Genomic DNA, 20,623 nt, shown 5'->3' with positions numbered 1-20,623 from the left:
ATAGACTATTTCGATGTCACAACATCGAAATAAGCTATTTCGATGTTGGCTGCACGTGTAGACATAGCCTTTGTTAGAATGTTCCCATTGGTATAAATCCAGAGACTTGAGCAATACAGAAGCTGGAGCAAGAAACAAGCAAGATGGAGGTGTTCCAGTGCATTTTATACCCTCTATCATGGCAGGGAATCCCATTATTCTTACTGTGTAAAATTACAGTCTACAAAATGGTGTCCACTCACATGAGCCATCACATGGGTTAATTACTGTCCATGCATGTTTTGAGTGTTTTACTTTCTTCACTGTGCTGAAAAATAGTCAAAAATGGCTTAATTTGTTATGATGGGATCAATCCCCCACATAAATTTGAGTTCTGTTACAGATTAGTAGAGAAGGAACTCAAGATTGCTCCAAAGTATGCAATTTGTTACAAACAATACAGCTGCATGTTAGTAACATACTCTTTGGCTAAAGGTAATTACCAACATTTAATTGTCAATTATAAACATGAATTCACACGGGGTTACAAACAGATTTAATTCTGCTTTCTTTGTGCAACCAAAATTCCCATGGGGTTCAGAATTAAAAAATCTGAACAATCAGATCATTAGACACAAAAACATTTAATTAAAAAGAAGAGCATAAACTCTGGCAACATCCAATCAAAACCTAATTGTTTCTTGTTTAATTTTCTGCAAAGATGAAGGGGAAAGGAGGAGGTATATTACATTGCTATTACAGATGAAACAAAGTTTACTTGCTTTGAAAATGTAAGACATAAGGAAATGGTAAGGTAAGGGTAAAAGAATTACAACATACAATCACTTAGATTAACAAATTTTACTGTGGTTACTATTAATTTAGTCATTCATTGTCCATTACTTCCTAGGCTGTATTGTATGTCTCAGGGGTGCATCTCATAGCTCCATTAACTCCATAGAGGGCCACAAGGGGATTCTTAGAATATGTCATCACTAGAGCTGGAAATGTAATGTAGTGTAGACATACCTGTGTTAGCTGTGATAAAGTTAGCATGCTAAATATAGCATATCCACGGATGTACAGGATTTAGGATCTTGGCTGAGATTTGGGGTGGGGCAACTGGGCGGTAGCCACTCATGCAGCCATATCTACACTATTATTTTTTAGGATGTTAATTTGATCAGGCTTAATATGCCTACATCTGTTCTCCTCCAGGGTACACATAAATGTATTTTTCTTAGGCTTGTACGTGGCTAATAATTTTTAAAATTACATGTTACCTTAGCAGGCAATTCCTTCTTCCCCGCAACACTTTCAAGCCCTATGTCTCATGGTGTAATGCAGAGGATGATACATTAACATGTAACCAGGAGGGAGAGCACTGAATTTAAATTCTTAATTAAATAGTCCGTTTTGTCAGGTTATTAGGAAAAAGAAGGTTACGGCACTGCCCTGTACCTCCACTGGGTCTATTACCAGAGACTTTTCTAAATAGCATGTATTTCCCCAACAATTGTATCTCATTCCTACCCGTTCTGTATTTTTTCTGGTGCAAAAGTCCTGAGGATTTTCCCCTTGGTAACCTTTTTATCATAAACTGAATCTTTCCAAAACAGACAACAAAACACAGAGCATCTGCTACTGTAGAAATAACTGTGGGAAGGCACTGATTATCTTTTTGTATACTCCTTTTGCAAATCTTATATGCTGAGCAAAGAGGCTGGATTAGTCAATTAAAAAAAAAAAAGAGACCTAATATGATCAAAAGACATTTGAAATTATGCTTGGTGAAAACAGAAGACATGGAACTGAAATGGATGTGACAAATATCAGACCCAATCAGTATATAAAATAGCGAGAAGACACTATATCACCTCCTTTTCCCCTTTTTTTGGAGTTTCTTAAAAAGAGACTTTAAAAAAAAATTCATCTGATGCTCTCTCTCACCTCCCATCCCAGCTGAGGTCAGAAGGGCCTCATCTAGTCTGACCTCCTGCATGTTGCAGGCCACAGAACCCCACCCACCTGCTCCTGTAACAGGCCCATACTAAGCAAAGAGGTTAGTAGTTCCATAACCAAAATGAAGGAACCTAATAGATAACTGTGAAAACCAACTTTCCGCTACCGAAGAAGTGCAACTTAATGACCTTCTAAACATACACCAAAATTTTGGTTCTTTTGTTTTAAACAAGGATATTGTACAGCTCAGAATACCATCTGCAGGAATTTGTAATCATTTCCAAAACGCAGATGGACCCATACAAGGTTTTAAAATGTATTTAGGAACTCATTTATATTTTAATAAACATAAATAGGTTAGTGCAGAATAATCCAGTGATGGGGTTCCAGACTTCTATTCATCATACTGTAGCACATCACACACTCCTATTATGTGGATGACACCAATGGTCTCAATAGGCCAAGGTCACAAAAGATTTGCAGCAACAGCTGGCTCCTCAGCAAGCTCTGTGAGTAATTACATTGGCAACTCTGGAGTTTACCAGAACTGCCAATGGGTTAAGTTATTAACAAGCAGCCTTCCTTTCAGTTGGTATTATACACTCATGCACCTTACAAGTATATTCTTCATAGGTAAGGTTGGCAGAATTTAGTTTTTATTTTTGTGAAATATCAAAATTAAGATTTTAACATTTATTTATTAAAATGTCTACATTTGCTGGAAATTATGGGGGTCAAATAATTAGTTAATGATAGTAGACATTAAGATTCAAAAAGTTAAAACTTAATAACTGTTACATAAACTATCTTCACATATCATTATATACAAAGTATACAAAATCTACAAAAAAACTAAGTCCTGCAGCATCTTAAAGACTAACAAATTCATTTACTAGGTAATGAACTTGAATGGATAACACCCACTTCTTCAGATTTTCAGATCTGACTAACTTTAAAATTATAAACTGGAGCTCTTTTTAGTTGTCTGCTAAATTTTAAGGTACATTTAAATTTTTGAATAATTACCTGCAACCAATAAGGCAAACACCTCCACCCTAACCTTAAGCGCCCTCCCCTGCCCCCACCAAAAAAAAAAAAAAAAGAGAAAGAAAGAAAGTCATCCAACTCCCCTAATCAGGAGCTGGGGATTTAAGACAACACACCAAATATTACAGTGCTACATAAAATTGCAAAGTCAGCAACATTTGCATACTGATGCATCATGTTGCCAAAATCACAACACATCAGAAAAATCTCATAGTCACTATATTATGGCAAACCGTGTTTTTTTTTCCACTACCTTTCTGGATGAGGTGGGTAAGAGGGAAGAAGGAACTATTCAATTTCTTCATCCTCTTCACTGACATGAGGAAGTATCAAGGAAAAAAACCCTGGTAGTTCTACACTTCCCTCAAAGAGAAGCATACAGCAAACAAACAAAAAATACAAAGCAACTCTCAGAGCCCAGACATAAATATGTCCTCAGGCAAGACATGGCTCACCAATGTTAGCCCTTGGGGTAACACCGGCATTTTATTTATCTGCAGATCCACAGGTTCCGCAGCTTGAAGCTCCCATTGGCCACAGATCACCATTTCTGACCAATGGGAGCTGTGGAACGTGGCACAGTCTGGGAGATTGCTTCCAGCAGCTCCCATTGACCAGGAACAGTGATCCATGGCCAACAAGAGTTGCAAGTGGCCCTACCTGTGAATGTACAGGGGAATATAGTACCAGTAGCTCCCTAGAAGCGAACTTTGGCAAAATGCATCCAGACCACAGGCCACTTATTGCCTACCCTTATTTTAAAAGTTGCTGTGTAAATTCATTCAGGATAAGTCTCTGAAGCCCACTCCAGACATCAGAGCCTGGGCCAGAATATCCATATTGCTATTTTAGCACCATAGCCAGCAACACGGAGCCAAATTCCTGCTCCAATGCCTAGGAGGGTTTAGATTTGGCACAAACCTTGAAAGTTGCATCTCCAAAGCCCTGAACACCATCAGCTTGAAAATCTAGGCCTGGGGTTCATGTCCAGCTTGGGAAGGCTGCTTCCACACCATGGCTGTGACCAGATCAACACAGAAGGCTCGTTTTCGTGGGACTGTCGCACATCCCCTGCCAGCTTGGTGCCCAACCCTATACAGAGTTCTACCCAGGGTGGCCCTTTTTCTTAGGGAGAGGGTGACCATGCATTCTGTTTTGGCCAGAACACTTCCTTTTGAAGGGCTATATTAGCCATGCTGACTTTTTTTTTTTTTAGCAGAAGTAGACACAGTGCAGAGAAATGGGGGACAGGTGTCAAGCAGCAATTCCCGTCCCTTGCTGGGGCAGGGAGAGGGGAAGGGCTCATTCCTGGGGCAGGCAGGTTCCAGCAACCCCAGCCTGGCGGGTGGGCAAGCACCTGGACAACCAACGCAGGCCAGCCCCAGCCATAGGTTGGTGGGTGGGACTAGGGCCAGCCCCAGGAGGGGTCCTGTCTTCCCTTTGGGAAATATGACCACCCTACCTAGGGCCGGCCAGGGCTCAACAGGAGCAGGAATGCGGACCTGGAGAGTGTCCCCACCTGGGACTTCCGGGCCAAGCCCCGGGGTACCAGCGCCCCCTCGGGCTGAGCCTTTTACAGGCGCCAGCCTTGGACTAGTTGGATGTTCCAGCTCTTTGAGCTGGGGTGAGGGACTATGTCGCGACATTCCGTTGTCTATGTCACGACACGGCGCCCCGCTGCCCAGGCCCCTCCCTACCTTCCTGCGGCTGCTGCCCGGGGGCGGCTCCGAGCTTCTCCTGCGGCTGCTTCTCAGGTAGGTCACGCGCCTCCTGCCGGCGATCGCCGCCTCCGGCCCCAGGTGCGCCTCAGCTCCGCCCAGGCGGCTCCCCCGAGCGGGCAGCGCCCCGACGGCAGCGGCGGCTCCCGCCTTCTCCTCCGGGGCCCAGGAGCGCCGCAGCCCCAGCTGCAGGCAGAGGAAGAGCGCGGCCGAGAGCCCGCAGAGGCGGAACGCGGGGCCCCTCCACAGCGGCTTCTCCTTGGGCGTCATGGCCCCACCGCGCCGGGACTCGCTGGGTGGGCGCCGCCCGCTGCCGCAGCCCCGCGCCGCGGTGTCATGCTGGAGCCGCGCGCGGGGAGCGGGACGGGACGGGACCGGACGGGACAGGACACTCCGCCCCGGCGCGCACACCCGCCCCGCGCTCCCCCGAGAGGGGGCGTGACCTGTCTGAGCCCTGCCACGTGCAGCGCGGGCCGGGCCAGGCGAGCGGGGGACAAGTCCCGCGGGGTTAGCGAAGAGCAGCGGCGCTGAAGGCCTCCGTGGGGCGTGTAATGCGCCCGCGCCCTGGCAGAAGGATTGCCGGGGCGGGGCGGGCGGAGGCACCCACGTGGGCACGGGGCGCCTGGCATTGGGGCGGTGCTGGCTGCGGGGGGAGGGGGTGTGCAGGAGGGAGCTGGGGCTCAGCACGCGCCTTGGGCAGCTCCCACTAGTAACCAGCATGGCGCGCTGGCAGCCGCTGCTGGGAGGGGAGTCTGGGCGCAGGGCTGGCCCAGGTGCAGGAAGAAGGGATGTACGGTTGCCAGGTTTTGGGTACGCTGACCCTGCACCTCGGTCACCGAGGGGCCTAGCCACCAGCCATGCATTTCTACCACCTAGGGTCCCAGCCTCCAGCGTGCTAGCCACTGGGCTCTCTGCTGGGGTGTGTGCCTGGCATGGTTCACCTCCATCCCCAGCACCTGCTCCATTTACAGGCTGAGGGAAGACCTGGCTCCTGCTTATTTCGAATGTGGCAGGTTGCAGCCCTTATTCCAGATCCTCCATAACCTCCTGGTGAGGTTCTGGCTGCACTTTTCCCGTCACCTGTTTATATTGTCACACCCTCTCTGTGGCCCCAGGAAGTCACAAAACTTTTTCATCTGCTCCTTCCTGGGTCTGGCCAAAGTGGCCATCTTTAACTCTGGAGGAAGATGCTCGAGGTAGGGCAGGGGTCTATTATTTCCATACTCCCCCGGTCTCACACATCTGCGAGCTCCCTTGACAGCTTTGAGGAGCAGTGTGCATTGGCAGGTTCCCTGCACTGTACCCCCCCCCCCCCCCCCGATCCCTAGTTTTGAATCAATCACCTTTGCTCTTGCTCCTGTTTTTTGTCTTCGTTGTCCAAGTCACTTGAAGACTGGGTTCAGTGGCTTCTCCTGCACAGCTAGGGGAGGGGCCTTTAGAAGTGGACTAACTTGTACCCACCCACGCCCCAGAATTTAATAAGGCTGGGTCTGCTGCTGCCTTGGGGTCCACTACCAGTGTCTGGGTTGTGCCTGACCACCAGTCCTGCATGCAGAGTGCCACTAGCCGCAGGATCATGGAAACCAGCTCCAAGTTTCTGGTTTCCAGCCCCAGTTTTAGGATATGGTGAGGGGCATGGACAGGAATATGGGGGGTGCCACCCCCTACTCCAATAACTGTTCTAGCTCTACTGGTCCTTGCCTGTGAGCACTGCCCCTGCAGCTCTCATTGGGTGTAATTCCCAGCCAATGGAAGCTGTGGGGTCAGCGCTCAGGATGAGGTCAGCATGCAGATACCCTGTCCGTTTCCAGGGGCCACAGGGACATGCTGGCCACTTCCAGGAGCGTCGCAGAACAATGGTGGTAGGAGGCCTGCCTTAGCCCTCCTGTGCTGCCAGCAGCACCATCCAGGGGCCTCTGAGCCCTTTGGCCTTCCTCTCACATCAGCAGGCCTGGTTTTGGTGGAGACTTATACTAAACCAAGAAGGTATTAAGATGGGAAGAAAGTTCTCAAAATTATGTTATTATTGGTAGTTAAAATGCAAAATTCAAAGACTCTTGATCCAGCCTCAGTTATTTCAGAGGTGGATGGCAAGCAGCCAAAGGTGTTAAGTGCTGAAACGGAGTGCTTTCCAGAGGTATTAACTTACACTTATTACCACCAAAGCCTGCTGAGCAAAACAATTGCTAGTGAAATTGAACAAAATCCCATTTGTCTTGGGGAAAGAGCAAACCCAGTCTAGATGGAAAAGAATGGTATTGTGTGAATGAAGGGCAAAGAACAAATTAAAAATATGTGCACCTTCTATCATGTGTCTCAAAGTAAAATTCTAAAGAAGATTTTTAATTACTTCATCTGTATTTCATTTTACACACTTTTGAGATTAGCTTGGTTGTCGTATACACCTCTGGCTGAGATACAGCAAGGGTTTTCAATATAAGGGGAGACCCAGATAGCTGGCAGGAGGTTCAAGTTGCTTGCTCACTGTATTGCTTAATGGGAGAGGGGTTCTGACTAGATGACTAGTTAGAGGGAGAGTCCTGGGGTGCCCTTGAGATGAAAAAAGCTGCAATTATTATCTTACCCTGTAATGTAGGAGTAGCACAGGAAATTTTAAATGTGAGGAGTCTTAGTTCTTTATGCCAGTTTTACCTCATAACATTTTTTTAACTTCACATGTTTCCAAAAGAGAACTGGTATTGAAGAGGCCTTGCTGGTTTCAAACAATCTGGGAGTCGACTGTTTGCGTATACCATATACAGGTGAACAAGACTTAGGACTCTAAAACAAGGTGGGAAGTGAGAACTTGTACCTATATGGTTCCTAATCGTAGGGAGGGGACCTCTACCCCATAGGAACTGTAATCCTAGCCCAAAATCCCTGACCAATAGGAAAGCTAAAATCCCTACCCTGAGGAACACTGTATCTAGGGGAGAGACTCCTGTCCACAGGAACCTTAATCCATGGGTAGGGACACCTACTCTTAAGAACCTTACCCCTAGGGGAACACACAGGAATCCTTCCCCTAGGACAGGGACCCCTACAAATAAGAACCCTATCCCAAACTTCAAGGTCCCTGCCTATGCAAACCCTAACCAAAGCCCCAGCCCTGTCCATAGGAATTCTAAGACAAGGCCCTAGTCCCCTACTCATAGAAATCCTAATCCTAAATGGGGACCACTACCCAGACAAACTCAAACTCCAGGATTGGATCCCTATTCATGGTAACCTAACCCTATGGTGGCAGCCTCTACCCACAGGAACCCAAACCTAGCCCCAAATCCCCTGTCAGTAGGAACCCTAACCCTAGAGCAAAGAACCCTATCAATAAGAACCCTAATCCTAGCTGCAACTCCCCTGCCCATTGTAACCTTAACTCCAGAGTGGGGACCCTAGCCATATGGCAGGGACCTAAGACTTGTCAGCTTGCTTTGTGGATCACAGTCAAAGGGGGCCTCTCTCTGCCCTTTCTATCTATAGAGACACTTACTTCAGGCTTTGTGGATCACAGTGTTGTCTCATGATTTTCTAGGTGCCTAATAATTAGTTGTGATTCTCAGCACTGCATTGTGCAACCCTTCTGTCTGCTGGTGTGAACAGCAACAAGGTCCCCTCTTAACAGTACAAAATCATCTCTAGCCCCCACCCAAAAATATGGAAAAATTAAACACTAACTGGGGCACCTGTCAGAGTCAATATTTCCCTATCCTCAAATACTGAGTTTGTGTTTTACAAAGGAAAACTGTTATTAAAAATGAAAGAGAACTCAGTATTAATTAGGGAAAACACAACAACCACATGTCAAAAGCAAATAACCATAAGCAAATACTCACCCCACAGTATATTTTATAATATTCTTTACCCCAGTTTCTCAGTTTGTGGTATGACAGTCCAATGGAAAAAACGTTCCTTTAACATACCACCCTTCCATCCCTCTGCTGTAAACCGCTCACATATGATTGTTCTTGGTCAGTGAAGACCCAGAGTTCAGAGGTGAGTTCATGTAGGCTCACCTTCCTGAGAAAGAGGGACAGTCAAGCAATGCCTCTGCTGTTGCTTATGTTTTCTTTGCAACCAGCTCACTAATACAGCCATTATCTTTATTTTTGTTTGTTGCTGCCTTTGTCCTCTGCAATCTCTGCAACCATTGGCTGCCATCTGCCACTCACTGCTGTCATTCATGGAGCACTGCTACCTCTGCTGCAATACATCACTCTGGGGTTTTACCACTTAACCCTTCCATTCCGTTCTGACTTTAAATCCTGGAAAGAAAAGTCAAATTTTGTTCTGGATTCCTGAAGGAGAATCCATACCACTAGCTAGGTAGACAAATAGCTCCTCATTTTCACTAGAATGTGACACGTCTACCCCACTTGACAAGTGAGGTGCAGTTTAGAGTGACACCCTTACTTCCCAAGTCCAGGCTAAGGACAGTTCCACTGGCCTTCACTCCTACAAGAAGGATAACAACATTGCTTTATGCTTGCATTCAATATTGAAGTGAACTGTAACCCAAAACCACCCAGAACTAATCACTTTGGCAGAGTAGGTATGTCTGCTCCTGAAGTCTTCCCCCAGCCACCCATCTCCCACAGTTCATCCCTGGAAGTCCAAGGAAACTTCATTCAGATCCTGTTTACAAATGCCTTGGTTCCTACTATAGATGACAATCCTCTACATTACCTTCCACACAAAGCCCAGTCTCCCTGCAGTCTGGGTTCTGTTCTGTTGGTTAGTCATGGATTCCCACAAGCAGAAGCCAGCAAATGCATGCTTTTTGACTGCTGCAATGAGCATGCTGCTGCGTTAGAATTACACTTGATCAGGCCATTGTCTAGGGAAAATGGTGCTTTGTATAGGTATTGACAATAATTAAAATATATCAATAAGAACCGTATGTGCTCATATTTGTTATTGTTTTTAAATTCCTTCCCTTTGTGCAAATTGCTGCTTTATTCAGTGACTGACTCTTGTCCTAGAATTCCTCAAGTATAATCAGAAATATGTTGTGTCCCTGCTGAGTTATGAAAAATCTGAGTTGTAAATAAAATTGTCTAATTAAGAAATCCTTCGGCAATCTCCAGGGAAGCAAAGTAATCAGGCTCTCAGCCATGAAACCATCTGTATATCCATGTAGGGGAAGAAGAGTGGTAAAAGTGCCTCTTATTTTCTTGCACAGGAAGTAGTACTGTATTGACAGACCCTGGAATGGTGTCGGTTAGGGGAAGCCGTCATTACCATGCAGCAGCTACCTTTGCTGTATGGGTTAGCAGTGGTAGGAAGTGGACAGAGTCTTTGCCCCTTTCCCTCTAAGATGCCAGCCAGGGCCCCTGAGCTGGCACAGAAAGTGGAGTAAGCTGCAGGAGAAGGTCTGGTATAGTTTATTTCTCCCACAGAACAATAAGGAAGCAGCATCCCTAAGACTCACAGTTTGAGTCTTCATTAATAGCCCAATTGCAAGATGCTAATCTAGGCTAATGAAGCTGGGTGGTCATGGATGGGGGAACTGAAGGTCACTCATTTAAGTCAATGATCTTTTCTGAAAGAGGCAAATTTTGCTCTATATAACTTTTCATTCAACTCTCAGCTTAATAATGGTAAAAGGAAAAAAAAAAGCTCAATTCCGAAGGCCTTTAAAAGGTGAGGACTTTGCTCATTCTTTCTGCTAACAGGCCAGCGCTATCTTTCCTTTGTATTATATACCCTTCAATAAGCCCTTACACAAGACTGGAACACTTTAGTGTATAATTATTACATAATAGGTGCAGGAGGGTGGGGGAAGAAGAGTGAAAACATCTGTTCACATACTTCTTCTTGCCTTTCACTTGGGAAAAGTCCATGAAATGCTAGAAAAAGCTATATGCATCTGTATGAGGCAATTCCCGTATTCTAAATCTCCATGGAAATTCATTCTGTGATTGTTACAGTATTGCCAGCAGTGGTCAGACATGTGCAGAGTGTGTGGAAGTAATCCCTGCCATACAGAGTTTTGGAGAAAAAAATTTCAAACGTGTCCATTACCGGTGTTAGTGCACAACTCTATCTGAGTTTCATTTGGAGGTATGCTCCTACATCACATAGACACATCTGAAAATTCTACCTTTACGGTGCAGAGGAACTTTGAAGTCCAAGGTTGTACTCATAGCTGTCACTATAGAAATGCTACACTGACTATTGGCTTTACTGCACACGCTATGTTGTTTAAGTGAAGAAAATGCACCTTCCTCCTCTGTCCTATCTAAATGGATGTCCTCCCTGCCAGTCCCATTTGCTCAAATTGAAATGATCTAACTCAAAGAGTCACCTCTCATTATGGAGGGAAATGTACTCTCTTCACAAAGTTGTACTGCCAGATGTTGATGTTCCTGGAGCACAAACAGGGATTATATCAATAATAATGGGATACAAAGAATGAATTTTGACAGATATAATTATATCACTTCTCCTGGGCTTCCTAGTATCCTAGTGCAGCAGCAGACCACATACAAGAAGCCTTCAGAAAATGAGGGGTTATTTTGCTCTTCCATTTCTATTTGGCAGAGAAAACTTTTAAGTATATTCCCCCTCATGGGGCTTTTTTTGTGCCAGTATGGAGTACTGGCACCTCAGCCTCCCCTACTCAGCTGGGTGGCAGAGGACCCCACTGGCCCCATGGCAGGAGGCCACATGGGGTGTGGAGTCTGGCTGGCACCCCCAGCCACAGGAATGCCAGCCATGTGGCAGGGGAACCCAGCAGTCCCAAGTCTGGGGCCTGGTTGGGGTGTAGAGCTCCACCGGCAGCCTCCACCCCAGGGACCTGCCCACAGCAGGGAGCCAGCTGGGTACCAGCTCCTCTTTCTTTACAAAAATAGCATTGTTCCCCCATAACTCTTAAAAGTAAGAAAATTTCCAACTTAAGCCTTGGATTTCTTCCAATTAGTCAATATTTTTCTGTAATTAATGATAGAATAGCAAAAATGTGACACTGAGAGAAGCATGGAATGTAAAGCATTTTATGTGTATAGGAAACATATTCCCCCAAAACGTACAGTTAATGGACAACAGCATGGATGCAAATTAAAGTATTGAAGGACTGATCCTCTGCTCTTTGAAGCCAATGGCAAAGCTTTCATTGACTTTAATGTTGCAGAATCAAGTCCTAATGAATGGATACTGAAAAATACAAAAGCTAGTCAATTTTTTTCTGTTGACACTTTCATTGTTTAATGGAAATACCTTTTCAACCAAATTAATTTTTGAGGCAAATGTATGTTTAATTCAAAAATATTACTTTTGTTCCTTTCTCTCTCTCTCTCTCTCTCTCTCTCTGTACCTTTTTCCAGGGGCAAAATTTAGACCGAAATTTTATGCTTTGTTCTTGGGGAATAACCCAATCATTTTTCAAAATTTCTTACAAAGAAGGGGTATAAAAATCGACCCTTTTTAGCCAGCCCTAAAAATCCAGAAGGCTTATCTGGACTATAGATGTTGCAGTGGCACGGCTATGGCTCTGCAGCTGTGTTTATTATGTCATGCAGGGGTTTGATATTTTTCACAGGTAACTCTAAAGTTACAAGGGCAAATCAGGTTCAATATGTATAAAATCACTTGACAACCAAGCAGAGGAATTCGAGTCGTAATCCCCCCACATGATATGCAGGCTACAAGGGGGAAAGAATAGGTCCATGGGGTTGTTACTCTCCTCTGTAAGTGAATGGCCAGGGTAGATGTTGAGCCCTTCAATCAGGAGAGTTAACTGGGCACCAGAGAGAGGGGCAGTCATAGTATGTTGAAACCCATAAGGAGCTGCAGCAACCTCCCCAGAACAAGAGCAAGTGAGGCAGCAAGGGAGGAATATGTCTCTCCAAGACACAATTTCTTCCAGTCACCTCATAGGCTACTGCAGCAATCGTGTTTCTATGTGTCTTTCCTCTTGCAAGCTCCAATTTTAAAGATGTTTTCAGAACTTGGTACAGCAGTGGCTGAATATTGTCATTTCTGAAACTTAACTATGGCACTAAAATCCTCCAAACCATCTGTGCTTTTTAGACACACAGGAGCCCTGTAGCATAGAAAACTGCCCACATATTCAGCTATGTTCAACATGCAGTTCCACAAATATTGTTTCCTGTGCAGCAGTTCATGGTTTTCAGTATCTGATTGATCTAACAGCTCCCTCTGGTGGAAAATGAGAAACACTCCTGTGCAAAAGCTATAACTAGCAATTCACAGGCTACGCTGTGAGATAAAATTGCATTTCAAGGAGTTAGCTTGATATTAAAATGTCACTGTCTTCACAGTTAATACTATTATCTTGATTTATTGAGCCATAATACCGATTACAAAATATTGATATTAGAGGACGGTTATAGCATCAAATTTGAATTCAAAATCTTGACTCAAGGTTAGTGTGGCAGCACCATGTCCTTAATTAGAATTTATTAGCCTCCAGAAGTGTCCCATATGTATCCCACAAAGCTACATGGTGATCCTCCAAGTATGGCTGCTTCATTGTATGCTGATCTCCACCCAGGTGTGCAGGAAGAAGGTCACAGAAAGCCTGTGAAGTTTTAACTGAATTTGAATTAGAATTGCCCTGCAAATATAAATGGCACCCACTATGAAAAAATTCCTTTGCCCATTGCATCATGCTGAATTGGTAGCCATCGCTCCGCATCAAGAGCAGTTGCATCGTTAGCCATAGACTGCAATCATGAACACTCATGGTAGTGATCGCCCAGTACTTCTCAGGGTCACAAGAGAGCTCCAGTGTGATCATCCACCAGGAGATTCTGGATCTTCTTGCAATTTGGGGAGACTGCAGGTGGCCAAGAGAAAAGCAGCAATCTATGATCAGATGTCGCATGAGGTGACCACCCAAGGTTACTCCCAGGACTCAATGCAATACCCGGTGAAGGTGAAAGAACTCCATCAGGCCTATCAAAAAGTCTGGGAAGCCAACCAGCAGTCAAGGGCAGCTCCACAGACCTGCCACTAGTATCAACAGGTGCACATGCTTATGGGGAATGATGCCACCATGGAGCCTGACCTGAATTACCACAGTTCTGGAGGCCCTGGTATGGAGTAGGGTATGGGCCCAGAGGAGCTGGGTGGTCTGGAGGAAGAGGGCAACAGAAAGGAGGAAGGGGGCAATAAGCAGGGGACAGATGAAGTTGTGCCAGACAGCCCAGAGCTCTTCACCATGTAACTGGAACTGGTCCCTTCCATGGTGGGCCTCTCAATGCTGGGTGCCTCCATGCTGGTCCCCAAGCCCCCTGGACCAAGCGGTTCGGGTGAGTATGTATTCTGCAGGCTCAAAGCAGGTTGGGGTGTGTATAGCTATAGGGTTGTGTATGGGTACAGGTTTGCTAGCTATGGTTTGGTGCCCCTCAGAACAGTGTGTTAATGTTTCTTGGGATGGAGCGCTTCTCCTTTTTGGAGATCTCCTCAAAGGCCTCATCCAAGCACTCTTATATTTTCTTCATGAGGTTCTTGGGTAGGCCTGACTTGCTGCAGCTTCCACGGTAGCACACTTTGCCAGGCAACCAGATATCAATCTGGTGTCATGGCCCCACACATCATTTTAGCAAATTTTCTAGGCTTTTGGTCACACAGCATGAGTACATGTTCTTTGTCCGTATCTGTTAGTTTTAGGAGGGTGATGTCTTCTTTGGTCACCTGCAAAAGCATGGGAATTTGCATCTGTTTGGTTTTTTTTTTGACATGCTTCCTGCCCTTTTACACTTGCCTGCAGCAGCTGGTGGGCACTCCATTCCCCACTCACCAACCTGGTTTGCAGGCCCAGCAGGGGGTCTCCCCATCCATGTCCCATTCCACCCAGCATTTCTTTTCGTTTTTCAGAAATCCCCAACGCCACTCAGCTGCTATGCGCTGCTGGGCATTTCCCCTCCCATGTCTCTTTCTCCCAGCATTTCTTTTGATTATTTATTTTATTATTCTTTACATTTCTTTCATTGTACATTGAGCCCCCCCACGCAGCCGTCCATGTAGCTGTAATTGAACCCTTCCCCGCCATCCATTCCCTGCAGCTTGATCACTGGGGAGGATTGCTCCAGGAATGACGGAAAAATGTTTTCCCTGCCACAGGACACCCCCCAGGACAGCTGGCTAGGACACCTGGCTGCTACACCTGCTTTGCAGCCCTCCCCCTCCCACTCTCCTGAAAAGCAGACAATTGCTCATAGCTTACCATGTCCACAAATGTGCTGGATAAGTGAAGGCAAATTATATATTGTGAAATGCATGCTTACTATCCCATCGTTAATGAGCCTTCAGTGGCCTTCAAAAAGTTAACTTTCCCTGATAGTAGACACAGGGACCCATTCATTCAATTTCAAAGCAAATTATGTGAATTGTATCTTAATTTTGACATTGATTTTCCAGAGCCAATGACCAGCATAGCAGAGAAGAACAGACGAAGAAAGACAAGCGAACAGGAGTTTATCCTGCAGCACATGGAAAAAGACTGAGGAACAGCACATCATGCTGACAAAGGATGCTGCTCAGCAGCATCACAGTACAGCTGAGTGGCATCAAAATCAAGCTGAGTTTAATCAGAGAAGGCTTGACTTCCAGCAGCAGCAAGCAGCAAAGCTGAGTGAGGCGGAGGCAAAGCAGAGGGAGGCTGCAGCAAAGCTCGTAACAGCAGTTACAGAGCAAACAGAGGTCCTGCCCTCCCTGCTGCAGCTGCAGAGGGACTCCCAAAACAGCGCTGCAGGAGCCGATACCTAGTGCCCAGAGTCACCTGAGGAGAGCTTGCCCACCCACCCCCATCATCACAGTACCTGTTACAGGGAGGGAGGACGGACAAGGATAGCCTGCCCCTCCAGCCCCAAAGGCTGCTGCAAAAGGCTATTCAAGCACCCTTGAGAAGGCTTCTTTTCCCAGCCACTTAAACCTCTCCTCCCCTGAAAATAAAAATCATTCCTTTAAGGTCGGTGTGATTTTGTGGCATGCAGGAGTGGTGGGAGGGGGCACAAATCAAACCAGGCAGCTGGGGGAAACAGCTGAAGACACTGATATTCCCTGGTCTGCAGATGACACATGGCTGAGGAAACCAGGCAGGTTTTTGGGAGGGCTGAAGGCACATCTGCCCGCCACATGCATTCTACTTACTGCAACTTAACCCCCTCTCACCAAGTAAAAGCATTCATTCGTTAAGACACGGGATGATTTATTGGCATTATGTCAGAGAAATACATGGGTAGCATGGGTGTTAAAGCTCATGCATGAAGCTATTTTTTTAAAGTGTCACATTGCTGCTGCCTCAGCGTGGCTACTGGTGGATGGTTGTGTGGGCAGCTGCAACTAAGCCCTACCTATTGCCTCTGCTTTGGAATTTCGGATATATGGGAAAGTATCCTGCGTGGATTTACATGTTTTGTGCAAAATAGCGCATGCTGTAATCATGGTAGGGATGTTAGTTTCAGAACGGTACAGACATGGCAATAAGCATCTGAACTTTGCTTTTAAACGGCCAAAGGCACATTCCACCACCATTCTGCACCTGTTGAGTCTGTAATTAAAGTTTTCCTTGCTGGGGTCCAGGGCTTCATAAGGCAAGGGAGCAGAGGGTAAGCAGGGTCACCCAATATGACAATAGGCATCTCCATGTTGCCAATTGTGATTTTCCAATCAGGGAAAAATGTCCCATCCAGGAACTTTCTGTACAGTCCCAAATTTCAGAAGATGCATGCATCATGAAACCTCCCTGACAAGCCAATGTTGATGTCAGTGAAACGATCTTTGTGATCTACCAACCCCTGCAACAGCATGGAGCAGTATTCCTTTCTGTTTATATACTCAGAGGCCAGGTGGTCCAGGGCCATGATGGTAATGTGCGTGCCATCTATTGCCCCACTGCAGTTAGGAAACCCCTGGGCAGTAAAGCCATCCACTACTGCCTGTACATCTTCCAGTGTCACAGTCTTCCTGAGGAGATTCCAACAGATTGCATGGGCCACCTGCATCACTATGGACTTCACTGTAGATCTGCCAACCCCAAGTTGATCTGCCACTGACCAGTAACTGTCTGGCATGTAAACTTCCACAGTATGACTGCCACTTGCTTCTGAACCATTACAGAACTCATCAGCAGTGTGTGCAGAACTTTCGCATGTGCAAGTCCCCTTTTATGAAACTTTGTGATGTGCTGGACCCCTGCCCGGAAGCACAGCAACACAACTCATTCTTGTGTTGCTGTGCTTCCGGGCAGGGGTCCAGCACATCACAAAGTTTCATAAAAGGGGACTTGCACATGTGAAAGTTCTGCACACACTGCTGATTATCCCAGTACGCCTAAATGTGTGTTCCCACCAGTGAGTGCTGATCTCATAAGTCCAAAACCGCTGCTGTACTGTCACCAATGCATCCAGGGCAGCCAGCAGATGTGAGTTCTTGGCCCACAGTTAGGAGATTTTTCTCTTTGAAACCATCATCGTGATCAGCAGCAGCAGCACCATCATGATACTGAACCATCACTGAGCTTTGTAATTGAAGGAAAATTGTGTGACAGCTAGTGTGGTTGCCAAAACAACATGAGCTATGAGTTGAAGCATTTGGGGATCCACACTTGCGCTGGAATGCTGCGGCAGGAAATGGTGTGATCTCCAGTTCGTTTTTGCGCAGTTAGTGGTGCTCTGAATTTTGGGACAGTGCTTGGAATTCTGGGATTCAAACATGAAACACCCACAAGCAACCACAGCTAAGGCACAATGGGATAGGTACCCACAATGCACTGTGCACATGGTTGAACTTGCATAGTGCAATTGGGACGCAGAGACTCAACATTGAAAAAAAGGTGTGTCGAATTTCAAGAAGCTTTGTAGACATTTAATTCGAATGCATAATATCGCGGTTAACTAATCAAATTTATTAAAAATCGACTTCTAATAGTATAGATGTAGCCACAGAGTTTAATTGCGGTATCACTGTAGAAAAATGTTGTGTCCTGTGTCAAATCAACCAAAGCATTCTGGCCACACCAGTGTCTTTAATTATTATATTAATTCTGTTAGTTAGACTTACGTTTATGTCATACGTAACTATGTTCAACTAAAATCTATTGCAAGGTTTAATGCTAATTTCCAAACTTGTCAGAAATTTGATAAATTTAACAAACTGCAAGCATGAGATTACAGTGAGACACTAGATAGGTATTGTATTTGTTTTGATAAATAGGCCCAGATGTATGAAATGATTGCTTTTTGCTCATGTTATAAAATCAAACATACAGGCCATCTGCTGCCTGTAATTATAAAGATTGATAAAATTGTCTCAAATATAATTGTTCCTTTTTATTGCATAATTATGCCTTTGAAGAGCATTATAAATGTGGCAGATTGGACACCATCTGCCAGGACTTGATATTTGATATAGATTAGCATATATGGCTCAGATGGCCATATACGAGCCTAATAAATAGTCCTGCTGTGGGACAGGGGACAGGAATAGCTGGCCTGCTGAGGTCCCTTCTTGGCCTCTATTTCTATGATCCTTTTAACTTGTGTCCAGAGAGGCACAATGATAAATTGCTTCAAGTAATGTACTAAAACCAGGTCTGTGCTGGAGCCCTAATTCACATTCACAAGAATTTCAGACAGGCAAGAGAAAGACATGGGCAAAAGGCAGAGACTAGAAATGTTAACAAATGACCTCTATTTGGGCACAGGTGTAGCAGGGTGGAAGCCATTTTAAAGATGAGTGGATAGGAGTTGAACTATGGGCAGTGGATAAACTAGGCCAGAGGCTCAGCTTAATGCCAGTTGTGGGTTTAGTGGGAAAAAGTCTTGCTTATTATTATTCTCTCATATGGACAAAAGAGTTATACAGCTGGCAGATCTGTCTCCAAGAAGTGCTTTGCAATAAGAGAATTACTACTGTAGGGGACTCATATAAACCTTCTATTAGTGGTTCCTACACTGTCCCACCGACTGGACCCAGGCGTACTGGCGTGATCTGAGGAAACAAGATGTGACTACGGCACCCACAGAACATAAGAACATAAGAACGGCCATACTGGGTCAGACCAAAGGTCCATCCAGCCCAGCATCTCATCTGCTGACGGTGGCCAATGCCAGGTGCCCCAGAGAAGGAGAACAGAAGACAATGATCAAGTGATTTATCTCCTGCCATCCATCTCCTGCCCTTGTTCTGAAGGCTAGGGCACCATACTTTATCCCTGGCTAATAGCCATTTATGGACCTAACCTGCAAAAATTTATCAAGCTCTTTTTTAAACCCTAATAGAGTCCTGGCCTTCACAGCCTCCTCGGGCAAGGAGTTCCACAGGTTGACTGTGCGCTGTGTGAAGAAAAATTTCCTTTTATTAGTTTTGAACCTACTACCCATCAATTTCATTTGGTGTCCCCTAGTTCTTGTATTATGGGAAAAGGTAAATAATTTTTCTATATTCACTTTCTCCACTTTCTCCACACCATTCATGATTTTATATACCTCAGTGTTGCCCAGCTGTAGCCCATAAGCAGCCACACGTGAGTGAAAGCAGCTTTGAAGTTCACCTCATCAATGGGCTTTAGGCACCTAAAATACCTTTGAGGAGCTGGACCATAGTTTTTAAGGCTAATGGGGGGCTGTTAGCTTGTCTAATCTGACCGCCTTTGTATCACAGGTCATTAGATTTCACCCAGTTACCCTTGTATTGAGCTCTCTGACTTTGATCAGACTCAACCATTTCAGTCCTCAGGAGATTAAGCTGTTATGTGCCTCAAGCGAACAACAACAGAATCCAAGATCCCACCAATGCCACAGACCCAGCAGTAGTATGGAACTGATTAAATGAGGTCTGCCTAATAACCCCAGCAGATTAACTATGTCCCCTGCTGTAAATGAAGGTAAAAATTGCCAATATCCCTTGTCTCAGCCCCCCTCCCCATGCTTTATAAAAATGTGTTTATGAATGTGAACATGCATAACCTGAAGACATGGTAGGCAAAATACATCATGTGACATATTTTTAAAGTAACACTGCTGAATATGCACATTCCATTTCTGTGTATGTATCATTCTGTTCACTATCTATCTATCTATATCATTTCTTTCTATCTATATCATTTCTATATCTTTTCACTATCGACCTATCTATATCATTCTGTCCCTCTCGTGTGGGTCTTCATAGTCACCATAGATGCTGTAAATGAAGTCCTCAATTGAAACTTTAAAGGGCGCGATCCATAGTCTATGCAGACTGAAGGATGCCTACTACTACTACTACTACTATCATTCTTTTATGTGGTTAGAACTATGAAGTGTGAATCAGTTTATAATTCTAAATATGTTAACGAGGGCCATTAGTGATACTCCGGAAACATAATGGCTCAGTACTCAAACCAATGATGTGGGAATGATTTTGTTTTTCCTGTAAGGCCAAGCCATGGTTAGTCCTAGAAGGGCATGTGATCAGGCCACCTGATGATGGAACCCATTTTGGATCTTGTACTTTTTCACGCAAGGTGAGAAACGTGTGAACTGAACACAAAGAAGTCCTGCTTTGGGTAACAGCCTGGGTGACGTAGAGAGGCCAAGAGGCTATGTGCCACCTTGGGCAGGAGGGGCAGTGGACCAACCAGCAGCACTAGTATCTGGATCTCCTGGGAGACTAGCTGGGGAGGAGGGACTGGTGCCTGCAGCAAAGTCCAGTACCCTGCCACTCACCAGCAGGGGGAGCTGGAACAATGTGTCCCCACAGCTCGCTCTGCTCTCCCAGCAGATGCTGTTAAGTCCACTGTACTGCTTGCTGCCCATGTAGTGCTCAAGTTTCTATCAAGCTAGACAAAGGACTTCACTGCCAAAGGCTGAGGCCGGTCAGTGTTGCACTTTTCATGAGCACTAGTATTTCTGTGAATGTGGGTACCACCGCTAAACAGGAAGCAGCCATTTGGAAATGAAATTCAAGCCCAG

The 20,623-nt window shown here is 45.4% G+C and overlaps 1 protein-coding gene across 4 annotated transcripts in view; it reads right to left on the bottom strand.

Moving 5' to 3' along the window:
* The window catches only part of METTL24 (methyltransferase like 24), a 113,617-nt gene extending 108,557 nt beyond the window's left edge, over positions 1 to 5,060 (bottom strand). For 3 of the 4 annotated variants that reach the window (XM_074990761.1, XM_074990760.1, XM_074990759.1), the window contains exon 1: positions 4,686 to 5,060. In XM_074990761.1, the coding sequence (XP_074846862.1) occupies positions 4,686 to 4,976 (291 nt within the window). In that variant the 5' untranslated portion in view covers positions 4,977 to 5,060. The remainder of the gene's footprint in view (positions 1 to 4,685) is intronic. The other variant, XM_074990762.1, reaches the window with a different exon arrangement.
* Positions 5,061 to 20,623: the final 15,563 nt, after the last annotated feature.

The sequence above is a fragment of the Carettochelys insculpta genome, chromosome 3 (assembly GCF_033958435.1).
Source record: "Carettochelys insculpta isolate YL-2023 chromosome 3, ASM3395843v1, whole genome shotgun sequence".
Classification (NCBI taxonomy): Eukaryota; Metazoa; Chordata; order Testudines; family Carettochelyidae; genus Carettochelys; species Carettochelys insculpta.
This window is presented reverse-complemented; position numbering and strand designations above follow the sequence as displayed.